This window comes from Dendrobates tinctorius, unplaced genomic scaffold (genome assembly GCF_039654945.1).
Source record: "Dendrobates tinctorius isolate UK_male_01 unplaced genomic scaffold, ASM3965494v1 ptg000039l, whole genome shotgun sequence".
Taxonomy (NCBI): Eukaryota; Metazoa; Chordata; class Amphibia; order Anura; family Dendrobatidae; genus Dendrobates; species Dendrobates tinctorius.
This window is the reverse complement of record NW_027361707.1, coordinates 66581775-66606430: the sequence shown is the minus strand read 5'-3', so window position 1 is coordinate 66606430 and position 24656 is coordinate 66581775. Positions and strand designations below refer to the sequence as shown.

The following is a 24656-nucleotide window of genomic DNA, read 5'->3' as shown; positions in this document are numbered from 1 at the left end:
GATATAGTCATTATTACAGAGAGATAGCTAGAAATAATGATTCTACTCTCTCACTAAAGCTCATTGATTTTGAACTAATATTGAACATGTAAATACAGAAACTCTAAAGGCCCCGTCACACATAGCGATCTCGCTAGTGAGATCGCTTCTGAGTCACAAGTTTTGTGACACAACAACGATCTCACCAGCGAGATCGCTGTGTGTGACAGCGATCAGCGTCCAGCCCCCTGCCGGTATCACTGTAGGAAAGCCCAGGACTTTTCTTTGGTCGCTGGTCTCCCGCTGGCCAGCACGCATCGCTGCGTGTGACAGGCGGGAGACCAGCGATCAGCTGGTAACTAACGTACACATCGGGTATCCAAGGGACGTGCGTCTGTTTGACAGCTCACCAGCGATCAAATAGCGACTTACCAGCGATCCTGACACGTTGATATCGTTGTCGGGATCACTGGTAAGTCGTTATGTGTGACGGGGCCCTAAGATGTTAAGAGGAGAGTGAAGAAATGGAAACCAATCTATTTGATAAAACTGCAGCCCCCTGTCGGCAATGTTTACTTATGTCTTAACCTGCAATATGAGAATGGAAAATGAGTAATATCAAAGCTGAAATAAGGGTGACTGACAGGACCGGGCCGGCTGCTGTCACTACCTAAAAGGCTTATCACAGGGAATCATGCCAAAGTTACTGGGAATACCACACTTAGAGATTCCCAGAATCCAAAGTTATTCCATGACTATAGGATAGAGGATGACTTACTGTTCTCTGGCAATTTGATCTCTTGAATCCGCAGAGAACCCTGAAATGGGGCTTTGCAGATTCCCGACTAGAATGCAGCATTGGTGCACATGCTTGACCTCTGCTCCATTCATTCTCTATGAGACTCTTGGAAATAGCTAATATCAGACTTGTCTTCCTCCAGCAGTCCCATAGACAGTGAATTAAGCGGAGGTTCATCATGGGCTTGTATACTTTAATCTCAATTGGCTCTGCATAGCCTTGCTCTTGAAAACAAACTGATGGGCTGCGCAGAGGGGGATAAAATGTGGGTCTGTGCAGATGGGGAATAAACTGAGGGGCTGTGCAGATGGGAGGAATAAACTGAGAGGCTGTGCCAAAGGGGAATAAAATGAATGACTGGAGTAAGATTTCTGGCATAATGTACACCAGAGCACACCTTGAAATAGAATAACTGAGGTGAAACTCCCCTGTCACACCCCATCTTTGCTCATTTTGGTGGCGCTGGTCAAACCTGGCGTGAAAATATCAAAAAGTTGCAAAATTTTTGCGCAAACTCGAATTTAGCGACATATCAAAGTGCTTTATGCCAGATTTCTGATGAAAACACTTGGATAAATTGGGGTCTATTAAAATTCACAAACAACAGACATTGTCATCCATCTGCCATCGTGTGATTGCAACCGGTAGGGGAAGATACGAAATATATTTATTTCTTTTTTTTTCATCAGAGAAAATCACTGATAAAAATGGTTAAAATTAAACAAATCAAACACTGATGAAAATTGGATCCAAAACACTGCTGAAAGTCGGATCCAAAACTGCTGAAAGTCGGATCCAAAACACTGCTGAAAGTCGGATCCAAAACACTGCTGAAAGTCGGATCCAAAACACTAAAGAAAGTCGGATCCAAAACACTAATCAAAGTCGGATCCAAAACACTAATGAAAGTCGGATCCAAAACACTAATGAAAGTCGAATTCAAAACATTGCTGAAAGTCGGATCCAAAACACTGCTAAAAGTTGGATCCAAAACACTAATGAAAATCGGATCCAAAATACTGCTGAAAGTCGGATCCAAAACACTAATGAAAGTCGGATCCAAAACACTGCTGAAAGTCGGATCCAAAACACTAATGAAAGTCGGATCCAAAACACTGCTAAAAGTTGGATCCAAAACACTAATGAAAATTGGATCCAAAACACTGCTGAAAGTCGGATCCAAAGCACTAATGAAAGTCGGATCCAAAACACTGCTGAAAGTCGGATCCAAAACACTAATGAAAGTCGGATCCAAAACACTGCTAAAAGTTGTATCCAAAACACTAATGAAAATCGGATCCAAAACACTGCTGAAAGTCGGATCCAAAGCACTAATGAAAGTCGGATCCAAAACACTGCTGAAAGTCGGATCCAAAACACTAATGAAAGTCGGATCCAAAACACTGCTAAAAGTTAGATCCAAAACACTAATGAAAATCGGATCCAAAAAACTGCTGAAAGTTGGATCCAAAACACTGCTGAAAGTCGGATCCAAAACACTAGTGAAAGTCGGATCCAAAACACTAATGAAAGTCATATCCAAAACACTGCTAAAAGTTGGATCCAAAACACTAATGAAAATTGGATCCAAAACACTGCTGAAAGTCGGATCCAAAGCACTAATGAAAATCGGATCCAAAACACTGCTGAAAGTCGGTTCCAAAACACTGCTGAAAGTGGGATCCAAAACACTGCGGACAGTTGGATCCAAAATACTGCTGAAAGTCGGATCCAAAACACTGCTGAAAGTAGGATCCAAAACACTAATGAAAATCGGATCCAAAACACTGCTGAAATTCGGATCCAAAGCACTAATGAAAATCGGATCCAAAACACTGCTGAAAGTTGGATCCAAAACACTGCTGAAAGTTGGATCCAAAACACTAATGAAAATCGGATCCAAAACACTGCTGAAAGTAGAATCCAAAACACTAATGAAAATCGGATCCAAAACACTGCTGAAAGTCGGATCCAAAGCACTAATGAAAATCGGATCCAAAATACTGCTGAAAGTCGGATCCAAAACACTGCTGAAAGTTGGATCCAAAACACTGCTGAAAGTTGGATCCAAAACACTAATGAAAATCGGATCCAAAACACTGATGAAAGTCGGATCCAAAACACTGATGTAAGTCGGATCCAAAACACTAATGAAAGTCGGATCCAAAACACTGATGAAGATCGGATAGATTTTTGCATTTTGAGAAAAAAATTACTATTGTCTGAATAGTGGATGAAACGACATTCTTACTAAATTCCTTCCATGGTATACAAAATCCAGAAAGTAATATTTTTTGCCTCTGATAAATACAAATACTGTCCTTGCAGCAAATAAAAAACAACCTTGTAAACTGTAAAAACTATTTTTTTTACTCTTCATAACAATTTTGATTCATGTGCATGGAGCGGATCACGGAGCAAATGTTCACAGGTGAATGACCTCGTGCTGGCAATTTGTACTCACAGGATTGTGATGATTCTTCAGTAGTTCTGACTTTGGCCTGAGGTAATACGCAGGAGGCACAGCATTTTCATCTCTGCAGTACCATTCTTCCAGAGTCCTTGTATCCAGCTTGGCCTCAATGGCAGCATCCAGAATCATTTCAAACTCCGACGACTCGACTTCCCCAGGGATTCGGATGGTTCCATACTTTTCTCCGAGCAGCCCCTGCGAAATAGAATTAGCACAGTTTACATCTGACATATCGCGATCCCTGTGGAATTGGGATAATTAGGCTTAGCAACGGCAATGGAAATGAATCACTTCGGTGGCACCGAATGAAGCAGTGTGAATACAGCTTACAGTGGATAAATCAGCGGACCAACCTGTGTATTCATTTTAATGTTGTGAAGCCAGTCGCACCGACGTACAGCCACTGGGGCTATCCTTCCTCTGAGATGAAGGCCATTGGTATCTCCGGCTCGACACGACATGACACAAATATTTTCTTGAGTCATAGTATAAAACTCAGAATTTTCCCATGAGAGTTACACTATGGAGAAGTAGTCGCCAACCAGTGTTTCTCCAGCTGTTGCAAAAATACAACTCCCTGCAGGGCATGCTGGCAGCTGTAGTTTTTCAACATTTGGAGTTAGGGGGTTGAAGATCATTGCTACAGAAGATACATTTTTCAGTTTTGTAAGATTTTTCTAGCTAAAAATTGAGATGGATTTTCTGCTTCAAGCCGTTAACGTGTTTATTGATTATTTGAGTGGGAAATGTTTTCTTTATTAGAAAAGCAGGAAATGTGTGAAGTGGGAGTGTAGCTTTATTGCTGATTTTCGGCTTCTAAACTAAAGCTCGAAAGTCACTGTAATAAATGTATCTGTCTGGAAAGGTAACCCAGTCCACACCGGCTAATGGCAACTAGGAGAAATAAACGGGCTTGGAGCAGATCTGTCTCCTCCTGAGATACAGAAAACAATTTGTTTGGAAAAGGGTTTTATAGAGGACTCGTCACTTGCTATAAATGTGGAATTTGTTTTTTACTGGTCTAAGTGCCACTGTTCCACCAAATCAGATGTTTTTCTTGCTCTTACATCTCTCCATTTCAGATAAATGTCCACCTTTTTCCTGTAAATATAGTCCTGTTTGCTCAAAGGTGTAGACATCAACTTTCCTATCTGGGCATCATCATCAAGACCACACCCTCTTGGCAAACAAGACTAGTGCAAAGGATCAGAAAGGCACAACCCAGCCAAAAAAACCTGCCAGATTCTTTGAGACCAGATAAAAGAATTACCGTTCATATTATTGGTGTGAAACATCTTTCGGATTGCAGTCGTTATATATACATGATGTTATACGGGTTGGACACTGGTCTATTCGTTGTGTTCTAACATAACCAATCATTACAGCAAGAGAAAAGAAAGAGAGCTTTCCACACTTCAACAGTTTCCTTGGGTGCTGAATCCTGTGGGTGAAGAGTAGAGTTCATGTGTAGTGGAATAGGGAAAGTGTCAATGGGGTTACACCTGGGGGTGCTAAGTGGGTTGGTGCACCACTAGACAGCGTGTGTGGAGACCGAGGAACGAAGTGCGCACAGAACCTGAGCTTAGCCAGTCACATGATCACAGGGGCGGAGCTAGCTGGTGACGTAACCGCAAGGGGCGTAGCTACCCCTCGCGAGGACAGGAAGCTGACCGAGGGCATAGGATACAAAGGACAAAACCAATAACGTAGTCAGAGAGCAAAGCCAAGGTTCAGAAGCCAGACGGGAACGAGGTAACCAGGGACAAGACAGACAAGTAACCAGAGGCAAGCCAAGGAGTCAGATAACAAGGAGGGACGAATCAGTACCAAGCAGAAAGACAGAGACAGTAGTCAGGGGGAAAACCGGATCATACAAAGCAAACAGACACATGCAGGGAACAACGATACAGAGAGTAACCTGGGTCAGCAATCTCAAACCGAGTGAGTGGAAGTATCACCGACACTGAACCCAGGAACTACCAGCATTAAATAGCCGCCCCAGAACCAAAGAGAGGCGGACAGACTTAACCCTGACCTGACCAGGACGGAGCCAGAACCACCCCTTTCTGAGTCATGACACCATGCAGGAAAAACGGAGAAAAAGTGTTCCCATATGGAAGAAAAAAACAACGGGTTTCTGGCACTAAGTGCGCCCTTAGTTATCTAAGGACATACTTAGAGCTAGAAACGTGTCAGTTTAACTAAGGGCATACTGAGTGCAAGAAATGCATCAGTGTTTCCATATAGGAATACTTTTTTAAATGTATTTGAAATAAATATTCAATATTTTACCAGTGGAATTGCTGACAATTCTCTCTTTTTCCTTCATGGCCAATCATTAATATCCTTCCTCACCCCCATAGATCATTGGCATAAATAATGGGCAGCAGAAAATGACCATTAATAGGACTCAGGATGACTGCAATCATGTCATTTATCAATGGGACACCTCTCCTGGTTGTCCTCTGACTGCATCCATTTGTGCACAGGCACAGATTCAGGAGGTTTTGTTGCCTCTATCTACAAGTGAGTTGAACATGATTAACCAGCGTGCCATGCAGAAGAGCAGGCAGCCTTGAAAGGTGATCATGTTGGTATAGCTGCAATCTTGACTCCTATGGAAAGTGGCATAGCTTCTCTTCACCTTTCTACTTTCTATACAGCCGATCCATGAGCAGTGGGAGGCCCTAAAGTGCGGCACAGGTGTAAGCAAATGAGTGATTGACTTACATCAGAACACAACAGCTTAGAACATTTTAGAAACTAGAAACATTTTTGACTAGAAAGTGACCAACCTCCCTGTGGGCAATTTTTTTTCCAAGTTAAATGCCTGCATTTCGGGCTAAAAATAATTTTTAGACTAGGGTTTCGTTTAAAATGTTGGACCATCTACAGCCTCTATGTCACATTGTACATAGATGGCTGCAGTGTATTTGACAGGTAACTCATTTAACAGAGATTGTAACTCTTATCTGTCTTCTCCTGAGCAACTATGAACTAAAGAGTCTTGATACATTTCTTCTAGTATGTCTCCAACAAAGAGCTCTGACGTGGCATGAAGCTATGAGGCACAATTCACAATAAACTTGGAGTCCTACTAGTTTATCTGTATTAATTTTTCTTTTTCTTTCCCAAGATAAAAAATGGTTCACCATCTTATATCTTACAGTCTTTGATGCTGTGCATTATGTGTAAATTCATAATATTGCCCCAAATGGAAATGTACAAAATGCTAGTGTTGAAGGGCTAGATGGAAATGAATGCTTTTAGCAGAATACAGCCACTGTTTACTATATGCAGAAATCGGAACTTTGTGTCATGTTCTTTTGTCGAGATCCTAGTTGTGTTTGTTTTCGGACAAGATGGGTGGTAACTGATATAGTTACTTAGAGTTGGAGAGGATTGTCTCATGCCCTTAAGTCTCCTAAACAAACCAATACATTGGCCAAGAGTCGCTTTTAGGGGTTGTCTGGAATTTTAATACTTCTTACAGTAGGCCATCAATATTACATTATTCGGTTTTGACACTCAGACCTCCCATCAATCTCACCAAAAGCTGTTTAACATCTTCCTGATGTAAGACATAACAGTATATCCTATGTCAGGTGACATTATATGGTGCTAGCTCAGGACTTGAGCCTGCACCGAACCTGACACATGTTGAACCTGTGACAGTGGTATCTAAATTGACTGTTTGCTGTTGTGAGCGTGCACTGGTTAACATCCCCCCTCTGTGACATATAGTGCTGACGCATTATCATGGCAACAGAGGGCCCGCTGAAGGCAGACATCTCTTCAATCTTAGTTTCCGTTTGATACCTAGTTTTTTTTTTTTATACCATCATTTTCTGTAATATCACAGTATATAGATGAAGCAATCAAACAAACACAAATTCAAGTCTTCCTAGGGGGAATTAAAAAAATGGTAAAAAGAAAATGTTTTTAAAAAAGTGCAAAAAGGATTGAATTTAATCATCCCTTTACCCAGCTTAACCCCTTCATGACATTTGACTTAAATTTATGTCATGGTGATCTAGTGGGCACAGAAGCAGTACCTGCACGATCTCCGCCATGAGCTTGGCTTAAGTGAAAGCCGACCCCTGGCTGTCATAGCCAGGAGTGGTGCCCATGCTGCCCGGGCCATTTAACCCCCAAAATCTCTCATTCCTGGGGCACTTATTGTGGATGCTATCTCTACCTACCTTTACATCTTTGTTTGATATGTTACGCTATGTATAATTGTATTGATAAAATCGTGTTTATTTTATGAAGTCAGCACTCCAATTTTCTTTATTTACCATATATCATTTCAGGAGTCTCTTCTTTACTTTATCCCCATTGGATTAAGACTTGATTGCGGATTATGTTGATTATATTACCTTTTATTTGTCTTATAATCAGTGTCCCTGTGAATTATTTCATACTAAATTGACACTGGTCAGAATTGTGAAATTTGGTGAAGACAAGCTCAAAGGTGAAGGGGATAAAAATAAAAAAAATATATTAAAAAAATTGTTACTCTCATATCTGATAAAGTCTACTTCCATTTTGTTGGCCATGCTAAGCATTTGAGCATTGTACTATTCCAGTGAATATCATGCAAAAATATAATATTAATAACCTATCTTAGTTATAGGTTAACAATAGTGATGAGAGAATAGACTTGCGGGAATCCAGTCCATCGGCCAGGTTAGTTGTCTCTAGCTGTTAGACAGAAGACTCGCGAATCTCTTCCTTTCTGTGATCCGTGACATGTCACTATTGCTGACACGCAGATGACAATGTACCAGTTCAACTAATCAAAAGCCATGTTGGGGACCTCGGAGAGTGAGATTTTGCAGTCTCACGTCCAGCTAGAGACTACTGACCGGTGTGATTCGATCCACCTATCTCTAATTATCAATCCTTTTAGGTTTCTTTTTCTAAATCATTCAAAACTAAAATGACACAAGAAAGATCACAATCTAAAAATTTCCAGGTCATCATCACCTACAGTCTTCAGGAGATGGCCGGTTTCACATGTCCATGGAAAATGAACCATTCTTGCATTGACCTGTCTCCAGACCTAAGCTAACTGCTTCTTCGGAACACATGAAGCTGTTGGCTGAGGTCGGGAGATCCGATGGTGGGGCCAGGTATTCCGATGTGAGAACGGTCCATGAGTCACAGATGTGTGAAACCCGCCTAACTGTGAAACGACTACAAACAGTAAATACGTTCCTGTTTCATTGACCCAATGGTGCAGTATATCTGAAGTAATGGTATGCCACTGAGCACAATAAATACATAAAAATGACTTGAAAAGAGTCCAGAGATAATTTTCATGGCCGGACAGCAGGAAATTTATGGTTGTGCTTGGAGAACATAATACAGCAGCTGACTTAGGCAGTGGGATTTATGGCTTTTCAAGCCATAATATTCTTTATATGAGCAAAACATAATAAAAATCGCTATTAAATATATCACATTATATGAGTTTAGTTTTGTGTATGGATGACGATACATATTTACAGCCTGCTATTCCAAACACCATATAACATGTTACATAGATTTTCACTGTGGGCAATAACAAACACTAATATTTCTACGAAATGATGTAATAAAACGTAGACTAAATCCTGCTCAGAGTCACATTTTATTCTTACAAGCTGTGCTCAATGTTACCATCCACAGGTATAGCTCTTCATCGATCCATTTCTCGAGAGCAGTTATTTGGCCATTTCCTCAGCATGAGTCTACACTAAGTGCAGTAATGCAATGATTAGAATACGAGGGAGTGGTCGTATCCTAGGAAAACTTAAAGGATGCCCAACATATTTTATTTTATTCTTTTTACATGCATGCACATAAAATACAACATCCCCTGCAATGCAATACAATCCTCTGTTCATCGCTCACACAGACTCTGAGTGTTTGAAACACTCCCCTAAATGTACTTTGTAGTAAAATTACTTTAAGGGGAGTGTTTCAAACAGTTTCAGATGAAAACTCCCATGGTTGTATGTGGTGAGTCAGGCCCCTGAGATCCCCAGTAAAAAGCTGATTTTGCCAGAGGAGGCCATAGTTTGACATTTTTTACTGCAGTGGCTATTGCCTGGAAAATATAGTATTACATTACAATTATTTAGAGTAATCATAATGTGAGTCGCTTGGTCATATGCCTTCAAAAACTGTCAGCTTTTCTTACCTTCCTAAACACATTAGCACAAAGTTGCTGTTTCTCACCACTCTTGTATGGAACGCCGAGCTTTGCTTGCTCTCATATTCGCCATCTTTATCTGTTCTTTCAGTAGTCAGGTTTCCATTGCATACCCTCGGGCCTTACAGGTGAGCTCAGGAGTGGATCGTCACATGCTACAATTCCACCATAAGGTTGGACTATAATTCTAGACTCTGCTACATCTCCACAGTGTGTCTACTGACCTACTCAACTCTGCTGTAATGCTTAGGTCTGCAACATTGACCTGGTGAGCTACTGATCAACGCAACTCAGCTGACCTAAACAACTCCACTCGTTATTTTGCTGGGCTCTTCTATATTGCTCAACTATGCTGATATCTACTGTACTGTTGAGCTAAAACACAATAGATCCACAGTATCATAGCAGAGAAATCTGCTTTCTTACCAGCCAGGACTGATCACTCATTTTCAAAATTCTAAATTCTAAATTCATAGGTAAAATATGTAGTCAGTTAAGAATACAACTCTAAACAACTCCACTCAATCCATTACATCAATTAAGGAATTTGCTCCTAAGACCTTGTGTGGGCATCACAACACAGAACCAGACCGCAATCAGAGGACCATAAAACATCCACATCCAGACTCCTTATCTATGAACTGGTTCAATATTTATGTTTTTCCCTCTTCCATAATGATAGTTCTGCTTCACGTCACTTGTCTTATCTATTGCATTTTTTCTGTGTTGTGTTGTGCATAAATATGTGACTCTTCAGATTTTGTATTAGTCAATGCCTGATAAAGAGACCTGAGTAGTCTCGAAAGCTTGCAATTTGTTACCATCTTTTCAGTTAGCCATTAAAAGATATATATCTTTCCTGTAGGATTTGAAGATGATTTGAATGTGAAATTAGAATCTAGTGTTTTCAATCAATAAGATGATAGTTAGGTATGAGTTGTCGACCTATTTTATTTAAATAATAAGGCTCTGTTAAAGTGTATCATAGCACAATTGACAGGAGCTAAATTGGAGTGCCCAGTGTCAGGCAGCTGCCACCAAAGCAAATAGGGTCATGGGATGCATTAGAAGAGGTCTGGGGACACGAGATGAAAACATAATTCTCCCTCTGTACAAATCACTCGTCAGACCACACTTGGACTATTGTGTGCAATTTTGGACGCCGGTGCTCAAGAAAGACGTTACTGAACTTGAAAGGGTTCAAAGGCGGGCTACTAAAATGATAAACGGAGTTGGTTCACTACAATACCCAGAAAGGTAATCAAAATTAGGTCTATTTACTCTAGAAAAGAGAAGACTTAGGGGAGACTTAATATATATGTACAAGTATATCAGAGGGCAATACAGAGATCTCTCCAATGAACTGTTTGTACCAAGGACTGTGACAAGAACAAGGGGGCATTGTCTTCATCTGGAGGAAAGACAATTTCTGCACCAGCATAGAAGAGGGTTCTTCACGGTAAAAGCAGTGAGGCTCTGGAATTCTCTTCCTGAGGAAGTGGTGATGGCTAACTCACTGAATGAATTTAAGAAAGGAATGGATGTTTTTCTTGTAACAGTATAGAAGGTTATGAATAACAGAATATTATAGGTAGATGGTTGACCCAGCTTAGGGGAAGGAATTTTTTCCCTATGGAGAAAATTGGCTTCTGCTCTGTGGGTTTTTTGCCTTCCCCAGGATCAACAATGCAGAACAGCTGCACTAAAAATAGGCTGAACTAGATGGACATAAGGTCTTCCTTCAGCCTTCAAAGCTATGTTACTATGTTACAAACAAAGGAGATCTTAGAGTACCTCAGAAGAAGAGTTGTTGATGCTGATCACGCTGGAAAAGGATAAAAAACTAAAACCTAAAGAAATTGGATTCTGCCAATCGACAGGAAGAATGTACAAATGGAAAAAATTAAAGTTCATTATTATCCTCGCTAAAAGTGGTCAACCAACAAAGATACTGAACTGTACCTCCAAAAGCAATGCTCAAATGTTTACATACCCCGGCAGAATTTTAGCTTTCTTGGCCTTTTTCCGGAGAATATGAATGATAACACCAAAACTTTATCTCCACTATTGGGTAGTGTTTGGGTGAAGCCATTTATTGTCAAACTACTGTGTTTTCTCTTTTTAAATCATAATGACAACCCAAACATCCAAATTACTCTGATCAAAAGTTCACATACCCTCGTGATTTTGGCCTGATAACACAGAAGTTGACACAAATGGGTTTGAATGACTACTAAAGTTAACATCCTCACCTGTGATCTGTTTGCTTGTAATCAGTGTGTGCATAAAAGCTGAGTGAGTTTCTGAGATACAGACAGACTCTTGCATCTTTCATCCAGCCACTGACGTTTCTGGATTGTGAGCCATGGGGAAAGCAAAAGAACTGTCAACAGATCTACGGGAAAAGGTAGTTGAATGGTATAAAACAAGAAAGGGATACAAAAAGATATCCAAAGAACTGATAATGCCAGTCAGCAGCATTCAAACTGTGATTAACAAATTAAAAATCAGGGACTCTGTAAAAACAAATCCACGGTCAGGTAGACCAACAAAAATTTCATCCACAGCTGCCAGGAAAATTGTTCGTGATGCAAAGAAAAACCCACAAATAACATCAGCTGAAATACTGGACTCTCTGAATACTAGCAGTGTGGCTATTTCAAGATGCACAATAAGGAGGCACTTGAAGAAAAATGGGCTGCATGGTTGAGTCGCGAGAAGAAAGCCATTACTGTGCAAATGCCATGAAGTATCTTGCCTACAATATGCAAAACAGCACTGACAAAACACGCATCAAAACTTCTGGAACAAGGTAATTTGGAGTCATGAGACCAAAATGTAACTTTTTGTCCACAACCATAAATGTTACATTTGGAGAGAGGTTAACAAGGGCTATGATGAAAGGAACACCATTCCTACTGTAAAGCACGGACATGGATCGCTGATGTTTTGGGGATGTGTGAGCTATAAAGGCACATGAAACTTGGTAAAAGTTGAAGGAAAGATGAATGCAGCACATTATTAGCAAATACTGGAGGCAAATTTGCAATCATCAGCCTGGAACCTGTGCATGGGACGTACTTGGATGTTCCAACATGACAACAATCCAAAACACAAGGCCAAGTCGACCTGTCATTGGCTACAGCAGAACAAAGTAAAGGTTCTGGAGTGGCCATGTTCGTCTCCTGTCCTCAATATCATTGAGCCACTCTGGGGAGATCTCAAGTGCGCAGTTCATAATAGACAGCCCAAGAATTTATAGGAACTGGAGGCCTTTTGTCAAGAAGAGTGGGCAGCTTTACCATCTGAGAAAATAAAGAACCTCATCAACAACAACTGGGGGCAATACACGGTATTAAGAAATGGGGTATATGAACTTTTGATCGGGGTCATTTGAATGTTTTGGATTGTCATTATGATTTAAAAAGAGAAAACACAGTAGTTTGACAATAAATGGCTTCACCCAACCACTAGCCATAAGTGGAGAAAAAAAAGGCTTATCATTCAAATTTTTGGAAGAAAGGCCAAGACAGCAAAAATTCTGCCGGGGTATGCAAACTTTTGAGCACAACTGTATAATAGTCTAGGGGGTCACAAAAGAAGACAAGGTAACCTCTAAGCAACTAAAGGCTTTTCTCATATTAGATAAAGTTAGTGTTAATTAGTCCACCATGAGGACACAGAAACAATGATGCGGTTCATACAGTAGCTAGATTGCATGGAGAAAGTCACTGTTCTCCAAAAAGAACATTGCTGTCCTTCTGCAGTTTGTTCAAGATCTCTTGGACAAGCCAGAAGGCTATTGGAACAATGTTTTGTGGATGGATTAAACCAGAATAGTTTTTTTAATTTAAACCAAAAGAATTATATTTGGAAAATGAAAAATACTGCATTGTAGCATACGCCTATACCTTTTGTGAAATATGGTAGTGGTTGAAGCACCATGCTTTGACCCTGTGTTTCTGCATAAGGCCAATTTACCATGATTGATGGAAACAATGAATTCTGAATTTTCTCTGCAAATTCTAAAGGAATATATCAGCACATCTATCCATGAGCTGGGTCATATGACCCACAGCACACAAGTCATTCTACAAAAGAATGGTTCCAAAGCCCATAATATTCAATGGGAGGCCAAGCCAAATGTATACCCAACACCTTAAGGGGTGGCAAAAAGCTTCCCAAACAGATAAAGTTAGGGGCAGACACCTTCAAAAGTGGTATCAATTGACCCAAAGTAGAAATTTGCTAATAGAAGAGCACCAGTCTCTCATAGGCCTTGCTTGAAGTATCTGGCTCTGGGCCAGAATTTACAGCTTTGAATTGAAGTGTCAATGAAGGCCAGGTTGTTAAGGGAACGGTGTAAGCCTTCTATGCTGGGAGCCTTGATACCTCATGCAATAGCTCTAATTTTTGGAATTACCAAGTCAAAGTTTTGATCTTAAACCCAGAGAAATATTGTGGTTGGACCAGAAGTGCACAGTTCGTGGGAACCTCATATACTGTAAAGTTTAGTTGTTCTAGTAAGATTTTCTTGACATTTTCTTAGTTGCATTGTACAGCAAAACCCATGGTCCATAAACAGCTTAAAACACAACAAAGGGATCTCACTGTTGGAAGTTTTCAGTTAAAAGACGGGTGCAAAAAAAATTCTAAGGCACTAGATATCATGGAGATCTGTGTAGACGGTCTTTATATTTGGCACAACAGTAATATTACGTAGAACTGGCTGTCCTCCAAAAATTAATGAAAAGTCAAGAAAAAAAATTGATGCAGGAGGCTGCCAAGAGGTCTACATCAACAATAAATGAGATGCAGGAATTTCTGGACAGTACTGGTTGTGTAGTGCATGAGACAACAATCCCTCATATTTTTCAAACAGTCAAGGCTGAAAGTGTTGGCACCCTTGAAATTGTTCCAGAAAAAGAAGTATTTCTCCCAGAAAATTATTAGACATATACATTTCCTTTATGTGGATTGGAATGACACAAAGAAAGCAGAGAAAAAAGACAAATTGGAAATAATTTCACACAAAACTCCAAAATGGACCAGACAAAATTATTTGCACTGTCAATTTAATATTTGATTGCATACTCTTTGGAATAAATAACTGCAATCAATCACTTCCTATAACCATCATCAAGCTTCTTACACCTCTCAGCTGAAATTTTGGACCACTTTTATTTTGGAAACTGTATCTCATATGTGAAGGTTGCCTTCTCCCAATAGCAATTTTAAGAACTCTCCACAGGTTGTTTCTCAATAGGATTTAGATCCAGACTAATTGCTGGCCACTTCAGAACTCTCCAGCCCCTTGTTTCAATCAATTTCTTCTTGAAGTGCATGGGGTGCTTCTTGAAGTATGTTTGGAGTTATTGTCTGTTGGAAAGACCCATGACCTAGTATGCAAACCCAACTTTCTGACACTGGACACTACATTGCGACCCAAAAATCCTTTGGTAATCTTCTGATTTCATGATGCTTTGCACACAGTCAATACACCTAGTGCCAGAGGCAGCAAAACAACCTAAAAACATCTTTGACCCTCCATCATGTTTGACTGTAGGTACAGTGTTTTTTCTTTGTAGGCCTTATTCTATTTTTGGTAAACAGTAGAATAATGTGCCTTACCAAAAAGCTCTATATTGGCTTCATCTGTCCACAAAATGCTTTCTAAGAAGGATTTTGGCTTACTCATGTACATTTTGGCAAATTGCAGTCTAGCTTTTCTATATCTCTGTGTCAGCTGTGGGGTTCTCAAAAGTATCCTGCCATAGTGTTTAATTTCATTCAAATGTTGATAGATTGCACTGACACCGATGCACCCTGAGCCTGAAAGGCAGCTTGAATGGGTTTGGTAATTGATCAGAGTTGCTTATTCACCATCTGGACTTTCTTGCATTACAACCTTTCATTAATTTTTCTCTGCTGTCCACATCCTGGAAGATTAACTACAGTGCCATGGGTTGTAAACTTCTTGATTATGTTGCGCACAAAGGAACATCAAGATCTCTGGAGATGGACTTTTTACCTTGATATTGTTGACATTTTTCAACAATTTTGGATCTCAAGTCCTCAGAACAGTTCTTTTCTCTTCTTTCTGTTCTCCATGCTTAGTGTGGCTCACTTAGACACACAATGCAAAGATTGAGTCAGCTTCTCCCTTTTTTATCTAGTTTCTGGTATGATTTTCATATTGCTCACACCTTTTAGGCTAGTTTCAGACTAACGTTTCTTGGTGCAGCGCAGGGCCGCCGCAAGCCACACCCCCGACCATGCCCCCTCCTGTCATCTCCTCCTCCGATCGCATGACTGTGCATGCGATCAGCGTACCCTTTACTTAGCGTTTGGTGTGCTGATCGTGCGCTGGTCTGATTTTGCTGGCGCTGTGCCCTTTTGGCGCTGCGCCCAGTGCACAAACACGCGCTGTGTTGCTTAGCTGAGTTTGAATGATCATCACATGCTTAAAATAAAGTTGTTTACCCATAATTTTTGAACTGTGGCAAAAATTTTGTCCAGTCCATTTTTGGAGTTTTGTGTGAAATGATATGCAAATTGGCTTTTTTCAATACACACAAAGGAAATAAACATTTGTATAGCAAAACATGCGCAATTGCAATAATTTTTTGGAAGAAATATTTAATTTTCTGGAACAAATTCAAGGGTGCCAACACTCACCCATGACTGTATATATAGTGGTACCTTTTTGTTATTTAACAGTTATTTTGGTGTAATGCAGTTTAATGTATTGCATGCAATTATTAGAGTATTTCTTATCGTTGATTTAGCAGATGCAATTTATTCCCTCTAATTCTGTGTAACCGCAGCAGGAAAAGGCAGCTTTTCTTAGTTTTGATATGTTGAGTAAACAATCTTCCTGCAGGGGTTGTATGAAAAGAGAGGCTCCTCAGGGTACACAGCAGTTACTACTGAAAATGTTTTGGGTAAATATCAGAAGTTTTCCTGCCAGTGGAAGTAAATTATTTCCAAATGACAGAAATTAGTTATGAAAATCTTGTTAAAGATGTTACAAAAAATTAATTTTCTACCATCTGAAATTACACTTGGCATGAACAATTTGACTTGCACGTGTTTGTGTAAGAATGCTTCAGGCTTGAGTCTTCTTAAAGCTTGTAGGCATCTGTTCGGTCTGTTTGGGATATTTTAATTTCTTGACAATCTGTTCCAAACTTCTGCCTGTGCCGTGCCGTTATGGCACTCTGACCGCCACTGTGCCTACGTCGTCAGGAGCAGGACTGAGGCATTATTCTACCCTGGTAAATCACTACAACATCTCATGTGCCATGGTCTGCAGAGTACAGAAGTCCGGATACACCATATTCATCTATACACTGTATGGTTAGACAGACCATTCTCATTGTATAACAGATTCAGAACACAAATTATATGACTGATATGGAGCATCACTGTACCCAGAGCAATCAGTTCTATGTATTATAATTGTAAAATGGTCTAAAAATGGAAAAAAAAACATTTTAACATTTATCATTTTTCTTATATTTTGCCAAAATATAAAATCATAAAAATTACTTACTAGCATGTATGTACTCTACCAAACAATTGTACCAAAATTAAAAAAACAAATAGTCCACAAGCATTAAAACAATGCTTCATATATGTATTTTGCCTTAAATACTAAAAATAATTCAGAATATTGAAAAAACAAACAAATCATTTCTGAGTTTTCAACACACAAATTGCCTCGGTTAGGCTACTTTCACACATCAGGTTTTCGGCGTCAGGCGCGATCCGGCGTCGTGCCGGAATGCCGGATCCGGCAAATGTTTTGTAAAACCTGATGTGCCGGATCCGGTTTTCTGCCGGATCCGTCTTGTTCTTGACAGACAAAACCGGATCCGTCTCATCTGGTTCATCCGTTTTTCTATCCGTTTTTCGACGGATTACGCCAGATCTGGTTTTTAAAATTGACCCTTGTGGCCTTCCGAACGGGATTGGCTACTGGAAAACTATATATAGCATGTTCCTACAGCCCTTCTTTGACAGGTTGTAGAGGAGAAAGTGCAGGTTGGAGAGAAGAGCAAGTTACTGGCGAAGATGGATGTTGTCATTGGAAATATTACCACTAGAAGTTCTGTGACGGTTTCAGTAATGAGGGACAATTTTGCACTATACTTTATGTCACCTCAAGGCAGAGTACACTGGCAGGATGACAGAGTGTGAAAGATTTGTGCCCTAACCAAACTTGTGTACCTTCTGGACCAACAGTATATACCTTTGCCAACCAAAGTTGGCTATCTTGTCATGGTCTTGCTATTTTTAGCTTTAAGGGCATGTCACACTAAGAGATATCGCTAGCAATATCGCTATAACTAGTGACGTTATAGCGATATTGCTAGCGATATCTCTGTGTCTGATACTTACCAGCGACCGGCTCCCCCGCTGCTTATCGCTGATCGCGTGAGAACTTTCAGGACTGTTTCTCGTCGTCAGCTTCCTGTGGCGCTTCCTGCTGTGAGGACGAGCGACGCGTGGAGCCGGGCGGGAGGACGCAGGATCGCCTGGTGTGACAGGTAAGTAGCGATCCCCGTCCCCAGCGATGTCGCTAGTGAGATCTGCCTATGTGGCAGCTCACTAGCGACCACTTAGCGATGTACCAGCGATCCTGACCGCGTCATATCGCTGGTCGGGATCGCTGGTACATCGCTAAGTGTGACAGTACCTTTAGGCCACAGGTGTGTACCTGGTTGTGTTTTATGCAAAGTATTTCACCTTTTAACAAAAGTTGTGTACATTGTTAGGAAATCACCAACAATAAACACAACTTTTCAGGTGAAATACTTTGCTTCAAACACAACCAGGAACACAACTGTGGCAAAAAGCTAAAATTTACCCACAGTTATATACCTGGTTTTGAATACCTTTTTACCTTTTAAATACCCTGTATTTAACCTTTTTTTTAAACATATTTCGCCGCAGAAAGAAATGACAGACAACCAGTGTAAACAATAATTTAACTTTTATTTAAAATATTTTTTTTTTGTGTAAACTGTTTTTAAAGTTAAAAAAACTTTTTTAATAAAGGTTTGAAACCAACCAAATGGGCATTTTTATTACAAAAAAAACATTATAACTCGGTGTAGTGTGGGGTGGAAATACTGCTGGAGGGGCTGCGGGACACTTCGACAATGGGAGTGTGGAGAGAGGACTGGGATCGTGGTGGGGAAGGAACAGTTAGAGGTGATGGTGTGGAAAAAGCTACAGAATGGGTGGACATGTGGGAGGCAGAAGAGGTGGTGGGCGGTGGAGTGGAGGGTTGGGCAGGGACTGTAGGAGCAGATGATGTTGATGGAAAGTTGTATGGGGAAGGAGTTTGGTACGGGGAAGGAGTTTGGTACGGGGCAGGTTGCTGGAAGTGGGGAGATGTCTGGTACTGGGGAGGTTGCTGGTACTGGGAAGGTTGCTGGTACTGGTGAGGTTGCTGGTATGTAATAGGAGGGGGAGGATGGAAAGTGGCTGGAGGGGGTACAGATGTAATAGGAGGGGGAGGATGGAAAGTGGCTGGAGGGGGTGCAGATGTAATAGGAGGGGGAGGATGGAAAGTGGCTGGAGGGGGTGCAGATGTAATAGGAGGGGGAGGATGGAAAGTGGCTGGAGGGGGTGCAGGTGGAGGAACTACAGTGGTGGGAGGTGGAGGTTGGGAGGTAACCTGCTGTAGAGCACCGTGGCACGAATGCATTACATGCATCTGCTGGGTAGGAGATAGTGTTGCCATGCGCTCCACAACAGACCTGAAAAAGGTGTGGTTTGGTGAAGATCTTGCTTCTGAATGCATGGTTTGCAGAAGTGTCTTCACCTCCAGAATGCTGGAGTTGATCTGCTGAAAGCCTGCGGAGATTTGCTCTGACAAGACTTTTAGACAGTTCTGGAAAGATGCATTCAGATGCAAGAACTCTGGCGCATAACTCTTTTCCTGACCCCTCTGCCGCTGCCGCCCAGTACCCGCAGGTGTACTAGAGGTGGCAGGGGCAGAAGGGTGGGGTAAAGGGAAAGCGATCTCCTCACCAGCAGCTTCATGTAATGTAGGCGGCCACGATGCTCCTGTGCTGGTGGATGGGACAGATGGGTCGAATGTGTGGGAAGGCTGGGAAGGTGCAGATGTACTGGGGCGGTCGAAGTGTCCCTCAGTGCCGGTCTCCTCAGGGATCGCCTCAGAAGGGTCCAATCGTGCAGGCTCCCGAGTGCTGCTCACCGTGCTGTGGAATAAAGAGAAAAAAAAACAATTAAAATACTGACATGGTATGGCCCTGGCTGAAAAAAAAAAGTTACATCTAACATTTTTTTTCACATGTGGTGTGTAATATTTACCTTCTAGTGACCATTGTTTCCCGGAGGAACGACAGGGCTTGTGCGTACTTGTACTTGCTCCTGCGTCCTCCAGATCCACTCGGGGCCCGCATCTCTTTATTGAACTCCTTCTTGAAACGATCCCTCACAGACCGCCACCGATTCACAATTCTGTTCCCTGAAACGAGAAAGGAGTGGTTAGTATACAACATCAGTGTTTCACAAACTCCAGTCCTCATGGTCCCCAGGGGTCATGTTTTCAGGATTTCCATAGTAAATAGAAATCCTGAACACATGATCCGTGGGGACCACGAGGACTGGAGTTCGGGAAACACTGGTTTACATCAAGCAACCGGTACTGTATATACTTACGCTCTTTAATCTGGGCCCGAACATCGAGGTCCTCCCAGCGGCCCACAAGGAGCGAACAGATTTCCTCCCAGAGTCGTCGGGTAACGATAAGGTCAGCGTGGCGGCGGTCAGCCATATTCCAGAGCGGCTCCCTTTCTCTGACGAGATCGATGAGGTGGTCCACATCGAGTCCTCCATCCTCACCGTCAGAGTCGGGAGCACGCTGTGAAGGCTGTTAAAGAAAAAGACAAAAATAACATAATTAGCCTCCACAAAAGAAATGAAATAAAAAGTGCAAAAAAACAAAGCAAAAATATTTATACTTACACGCTGGTGACCGCCGCGTTGCTGTCGCCGACAACCCTGGGAGGCACTGCGAGGACCTCTTGGCCGAGCACCAGATTGGGAAGACTAGAGAAGAAAACAAAAAATGTTATGTCTTTGGATGTAGGCATTTGTTTGCTGTGTGTGGTCTGCAGAACATTGTTTTCTATGTGTTGTGTGTAGTGTGATGTTGTGTTTCTGCGTTTGATGCAAAAAACTTACCAATTGTGAGCCCACTCCAGGTGTCTGTCCACCCCTTCCTTCTTCTTCTGGGAGCTCCTCTTCATCTTGTGAATCCTGTTTTGAAATAAAAGGCAATGAATAGACATATATTACAGAGATGATGGATTTTGGAAATAAAAACTTACCGTCAAACGCTGACGATGCGAGGGAGGGCTCCCAGAAGATGATGTGCTGTCTTCCTGGTGGCCACACTCCATGCCTGTGGGTGGTGTTCCATCTGCTGCCATTGCTGCTGCTGCTGCTGCTGCATCTATTGGGCGGCTGTTGAATAAAGAGAAACAAAGGGCCAATGAATATCTTGATATTCAATAGCCCTAGTTTGGAGGAATGGGGGATTTGATAATTACCGTCTCTCATCTGCTGCTGGCCTCCCCTCCTCAGCATGTTCCATTTGCTGCTCCATTTGGGGTGGTGGTGGTGCTGATGGTGCTGCAGTGGTCTCCTGCCTTCTCCTGCTGCGCTTGGTTGCTTTCTTGGGTGGCATGTTGGGTGTGGCTGTGGGTCCCACTGTCTTGCTTTTATATATGTCTTGTGGGCAGAGCTACTGAGCATGCTCAGACCAAAAAAACCGGATCCGGCCACCGGATCCGGCTTTCGCCGGATCAGGCGCATTGCGGCGCTCATAGGCTTTCATTGTGTGAAAAAGACGGACGCGCCGGATCCGGCGTGTCCGGCTTTTTCGCCGGAGACAAAAAACGTTACAGTAGCCGTTTTTTCCAGACGCCGGATCGCGACACATTGCCGGATCCGGCGAAAACCGGATGAAACGCATGGCTATCCGGCGCGATCCGGTGCAAATGCAAGTCAATGGGGGGGAAACCGGATCCGGCATTGCATTTCGCCGGATCCGGTTTCTGTCAAAAGCGCCGGATCGCGCCTGACGGCGAAAACCTGATGTGTGAAAGAGGCCTTAATCATTTGAATAGTTCTTTAAAGGGAATCTGTCACCCCCCCTCCCGGATGGATTTGACCCATTACCATGGGCATACAGGTAATAGAACTGTTAATCTAGCCTTATTTGTATACCTCGTAGTTGCGGTCTAGATGTGGAGAAATACTTTTATTTTATTTTTATTTAATGATCTCCTCCATACTCCGGGGTGTGCGGTGCCTGGAAGAAATCCTGCCTCCGCTCTTCATTATACTATCACCCCCCTCCTATGCACATTGCACTGACCTATGATGGCATATTGTGGCTACGGAATCCCGTGCTTGAGCATTGCACTCTTTCGACAATCTGCACCTTTTCCATTCCTCTAAGGTCAGTATATTCAGCGCTTACAGTATGCACAAGAACTGGACCATAGAAAGAAGGAAGAAGTGCAGATTGTCGAAGACGTGTAGGGCACATGTGCAGGATTCCAGAGAGGGATTCAAGCAAACTGCATGTCACAAGTCAGTGTGACGTGCATCGGAGAGGATAGTATAATGAAGACAGGAAGCGGGGATTTCTTTCAGAAGCCGCACGCCCCGGAGTCTGGAAGAAATCATTAAAATAAAAGTCTGTTTATCCACATCTAGACAGCAACTATGAAGCTCTCAGATAAGACTAGATTAAAGGGAATCTGTCACCTCATTTTTCCACTATAGGCTGCGGCCACCGCCATCAGGGGCTTATCTACATTATTCTGTAATGCTGTAGATAAGCCCCCGATGTAACCTGAAAGATAAGAAAAACAAGTTAGATTATATTCACCCCGGAGTCCGGTCCGGCACCTCCCATCTTCTAGCAATGACGTCCTCCTCCTTATTTCTGCCGCGGCTCCTGCGCAGGCGTACTTACTTTGCCCTGTTGAGGGCAGAGTAAAGTACTGCAGTGCGCAAGCGCCAGGAAAGGTCATAGAGGTCCGGCGCCTGTGCATTGCAGTACTTTTACTCTGCCCTCAACAGGGCAAAGTAAGTACGCCTGCGCAGGAGCCATAGCAGAAGTAAAGAGGAGGACGTCATCGCTAGAAGATGGGAGGCGCCGGACCAGACCGCGACACCCATCGGACCGCACCCCGGGGTGACTGTAATCTAACTTGTTTTTCTTATCTTTCAGGTTACATTGGTGGCTTATCTACAGCATTACAGAATGCTGTAGATAAGCCCCTGATGGCGGTGTTGGCAGCTGATAGGGTAAAAATGAGGTGACAGATTCCCTTTAACACTCTATTACCTGTATGCCCATCGTAATAGCTGAAAACTTACCCAGGGGATGACAGATTCCCTTTAGAGGAAAAAAGGAGCACATACAAAAATGTGACAATTTAAAATCCATTGCCAGAACACATGTATAATTCTTTTTGAAGCTTTCCTCATCTTTTATTAACTATTTCCAGACTGAACGCTTTTCCATTTTGTATTTTTGATTTTCCTCTTCTTAGTTACAAGAACCATAACTTTTCTTTTCTTATTTTTTCATCCAGATACAACTATAAGAGCTAGCTGTTTGCTGGAAAAGTTGTACTAATGAATCATTCCATTCGTTTAATCATTATCATGTAATGGAAAACGGGAAAGAAATTCCAAGTGTCGTGAAATTGAGCAAAAAATAAATTCTTTTTTTGTTGTTGTGGGGATTGTTTTCACAGCTAAAAATGATCTTCCAACATGATTCTCTATGTAATTAACAAACTTTTATTTTTTTTTTATTTACAAACGTGGAAAATATTGTTGGTGTTCGTTTAGTAAAGTAATGACAATCGACAATGATCATTCAAGTAACTTGATATTGACAAAAGTAATTTTCAAATTAAATTTACTGAATAACAACTAATGAGAATCAGACATTGATTTTAAATTGTGGTGCAACAGAAAAAAAATAAAATACAAACTAATGAAAATGGGCTGGACAAAAATGCTGGTTTCTTCAACTTAACATTTTGTTAAGGCAATTACTGCAAACAAACGTTTTCTGTAACTCTTAATGACACTTTTGCACCTTTCCACCGGTAATTTGTCCCACTCCTCATGAGCAAACTGCTACAGGTGACTTAGGTGTGATAGTGTCTTCTCCAGACTGCAATTTTCAGCTCTTTCCATAGATGTTCAATAGCATTTAGATCAGGTCTCTTAAAAGTTCATTTCAAAAGAGTCCAATGCTTTGCTCTCAGTCATTCTTGGATGTTTTTAGCTGGGTGTTTTGTGTCATAAAATCCTATTGCAGAAACCATGACAAGCAACTCAGACCAAACTTTCTGACACTGGGAAGCACAATTGGCTCCAGAATGCCTTGATAGTCTTGAGATTTCACTGTATAGATTTAAGACATCTTGTGCCAGATGCAGCAAAGCTGCCCCAAAACATAACCTCCTCCATGTTTCACAGTAAGTACAATGTTCTTTTTTTTGTATGCTTTATTTTTGCGTCTGTGAACACAGAGCTGATGTGACTTGCCAAAAAGATCCAGTTCTGTCTTATCTATCCAAAGGACACTCTGCCAGAATTGTTGGGGCTTGTCAATATGCACTTTGGCAAATTCCAGCCTCGCTTTTATATGATTTGCTTTCAACAATAATTTCCTACTTGATAGTCTTTTATGAAGTCCATTTTTGCTAACACAGTGACCTTTAAACTCTTAGGAATCTGTTCTGTGCTCTTTGATTACCATTTGTATTATCCATTTCTTCAAATTATCATCAGTTTTCCTCTTACTGCAATGTCCAAGGAGGTTGGCTACAGTTCCATAGACCTTAAAGGGGTTGTCCAGCCTTAATCCACAAGTCTGCAGTAACTCTAAGTGACTCATTGCACTGCACGCTGTGAGGATTCTCTAGAGCCAGCCCAGGAGCATTGAGCGAGGCCACGCCCCTCTATTCAGCACATGAATGCGTATATGCAAAGTACATACTTTATGATCAAATGAGACCAGACAGCCCCTTTCAATTTCTGAATAATATGTGCAATATGTGTGTAGGAACAGGAACATGAAGCTGTTTGGAGGTGGTCTTCTAGCCTTTACCTTTAACATGTTTGCTATA

The 24656-nt window shown here is 41.6% G+C and overlaps 1 protein-coding gene across 1 annotated transcript in view; it reads right to left on the bottom strand.

Annotated features, from left to right (window-relative positions):
• Positions 1-24656, bottom strand: part of NWD2 (NACHT and WD repeat domain containing 2) — a 301930-nt gene that overhangs the window by 36608 nt on the left and 240666 nt on the right. Inside the window, exon 4 of the mRNA XM_073574727.1 lies at positions 3243-3446. Coding sequence (XP_073430828.1) covers positions 3243-3446 — 204 coding nt within the window. The remainder of the gene's footprint in view (positions 1-3242; positions 3447-24656) is intronic.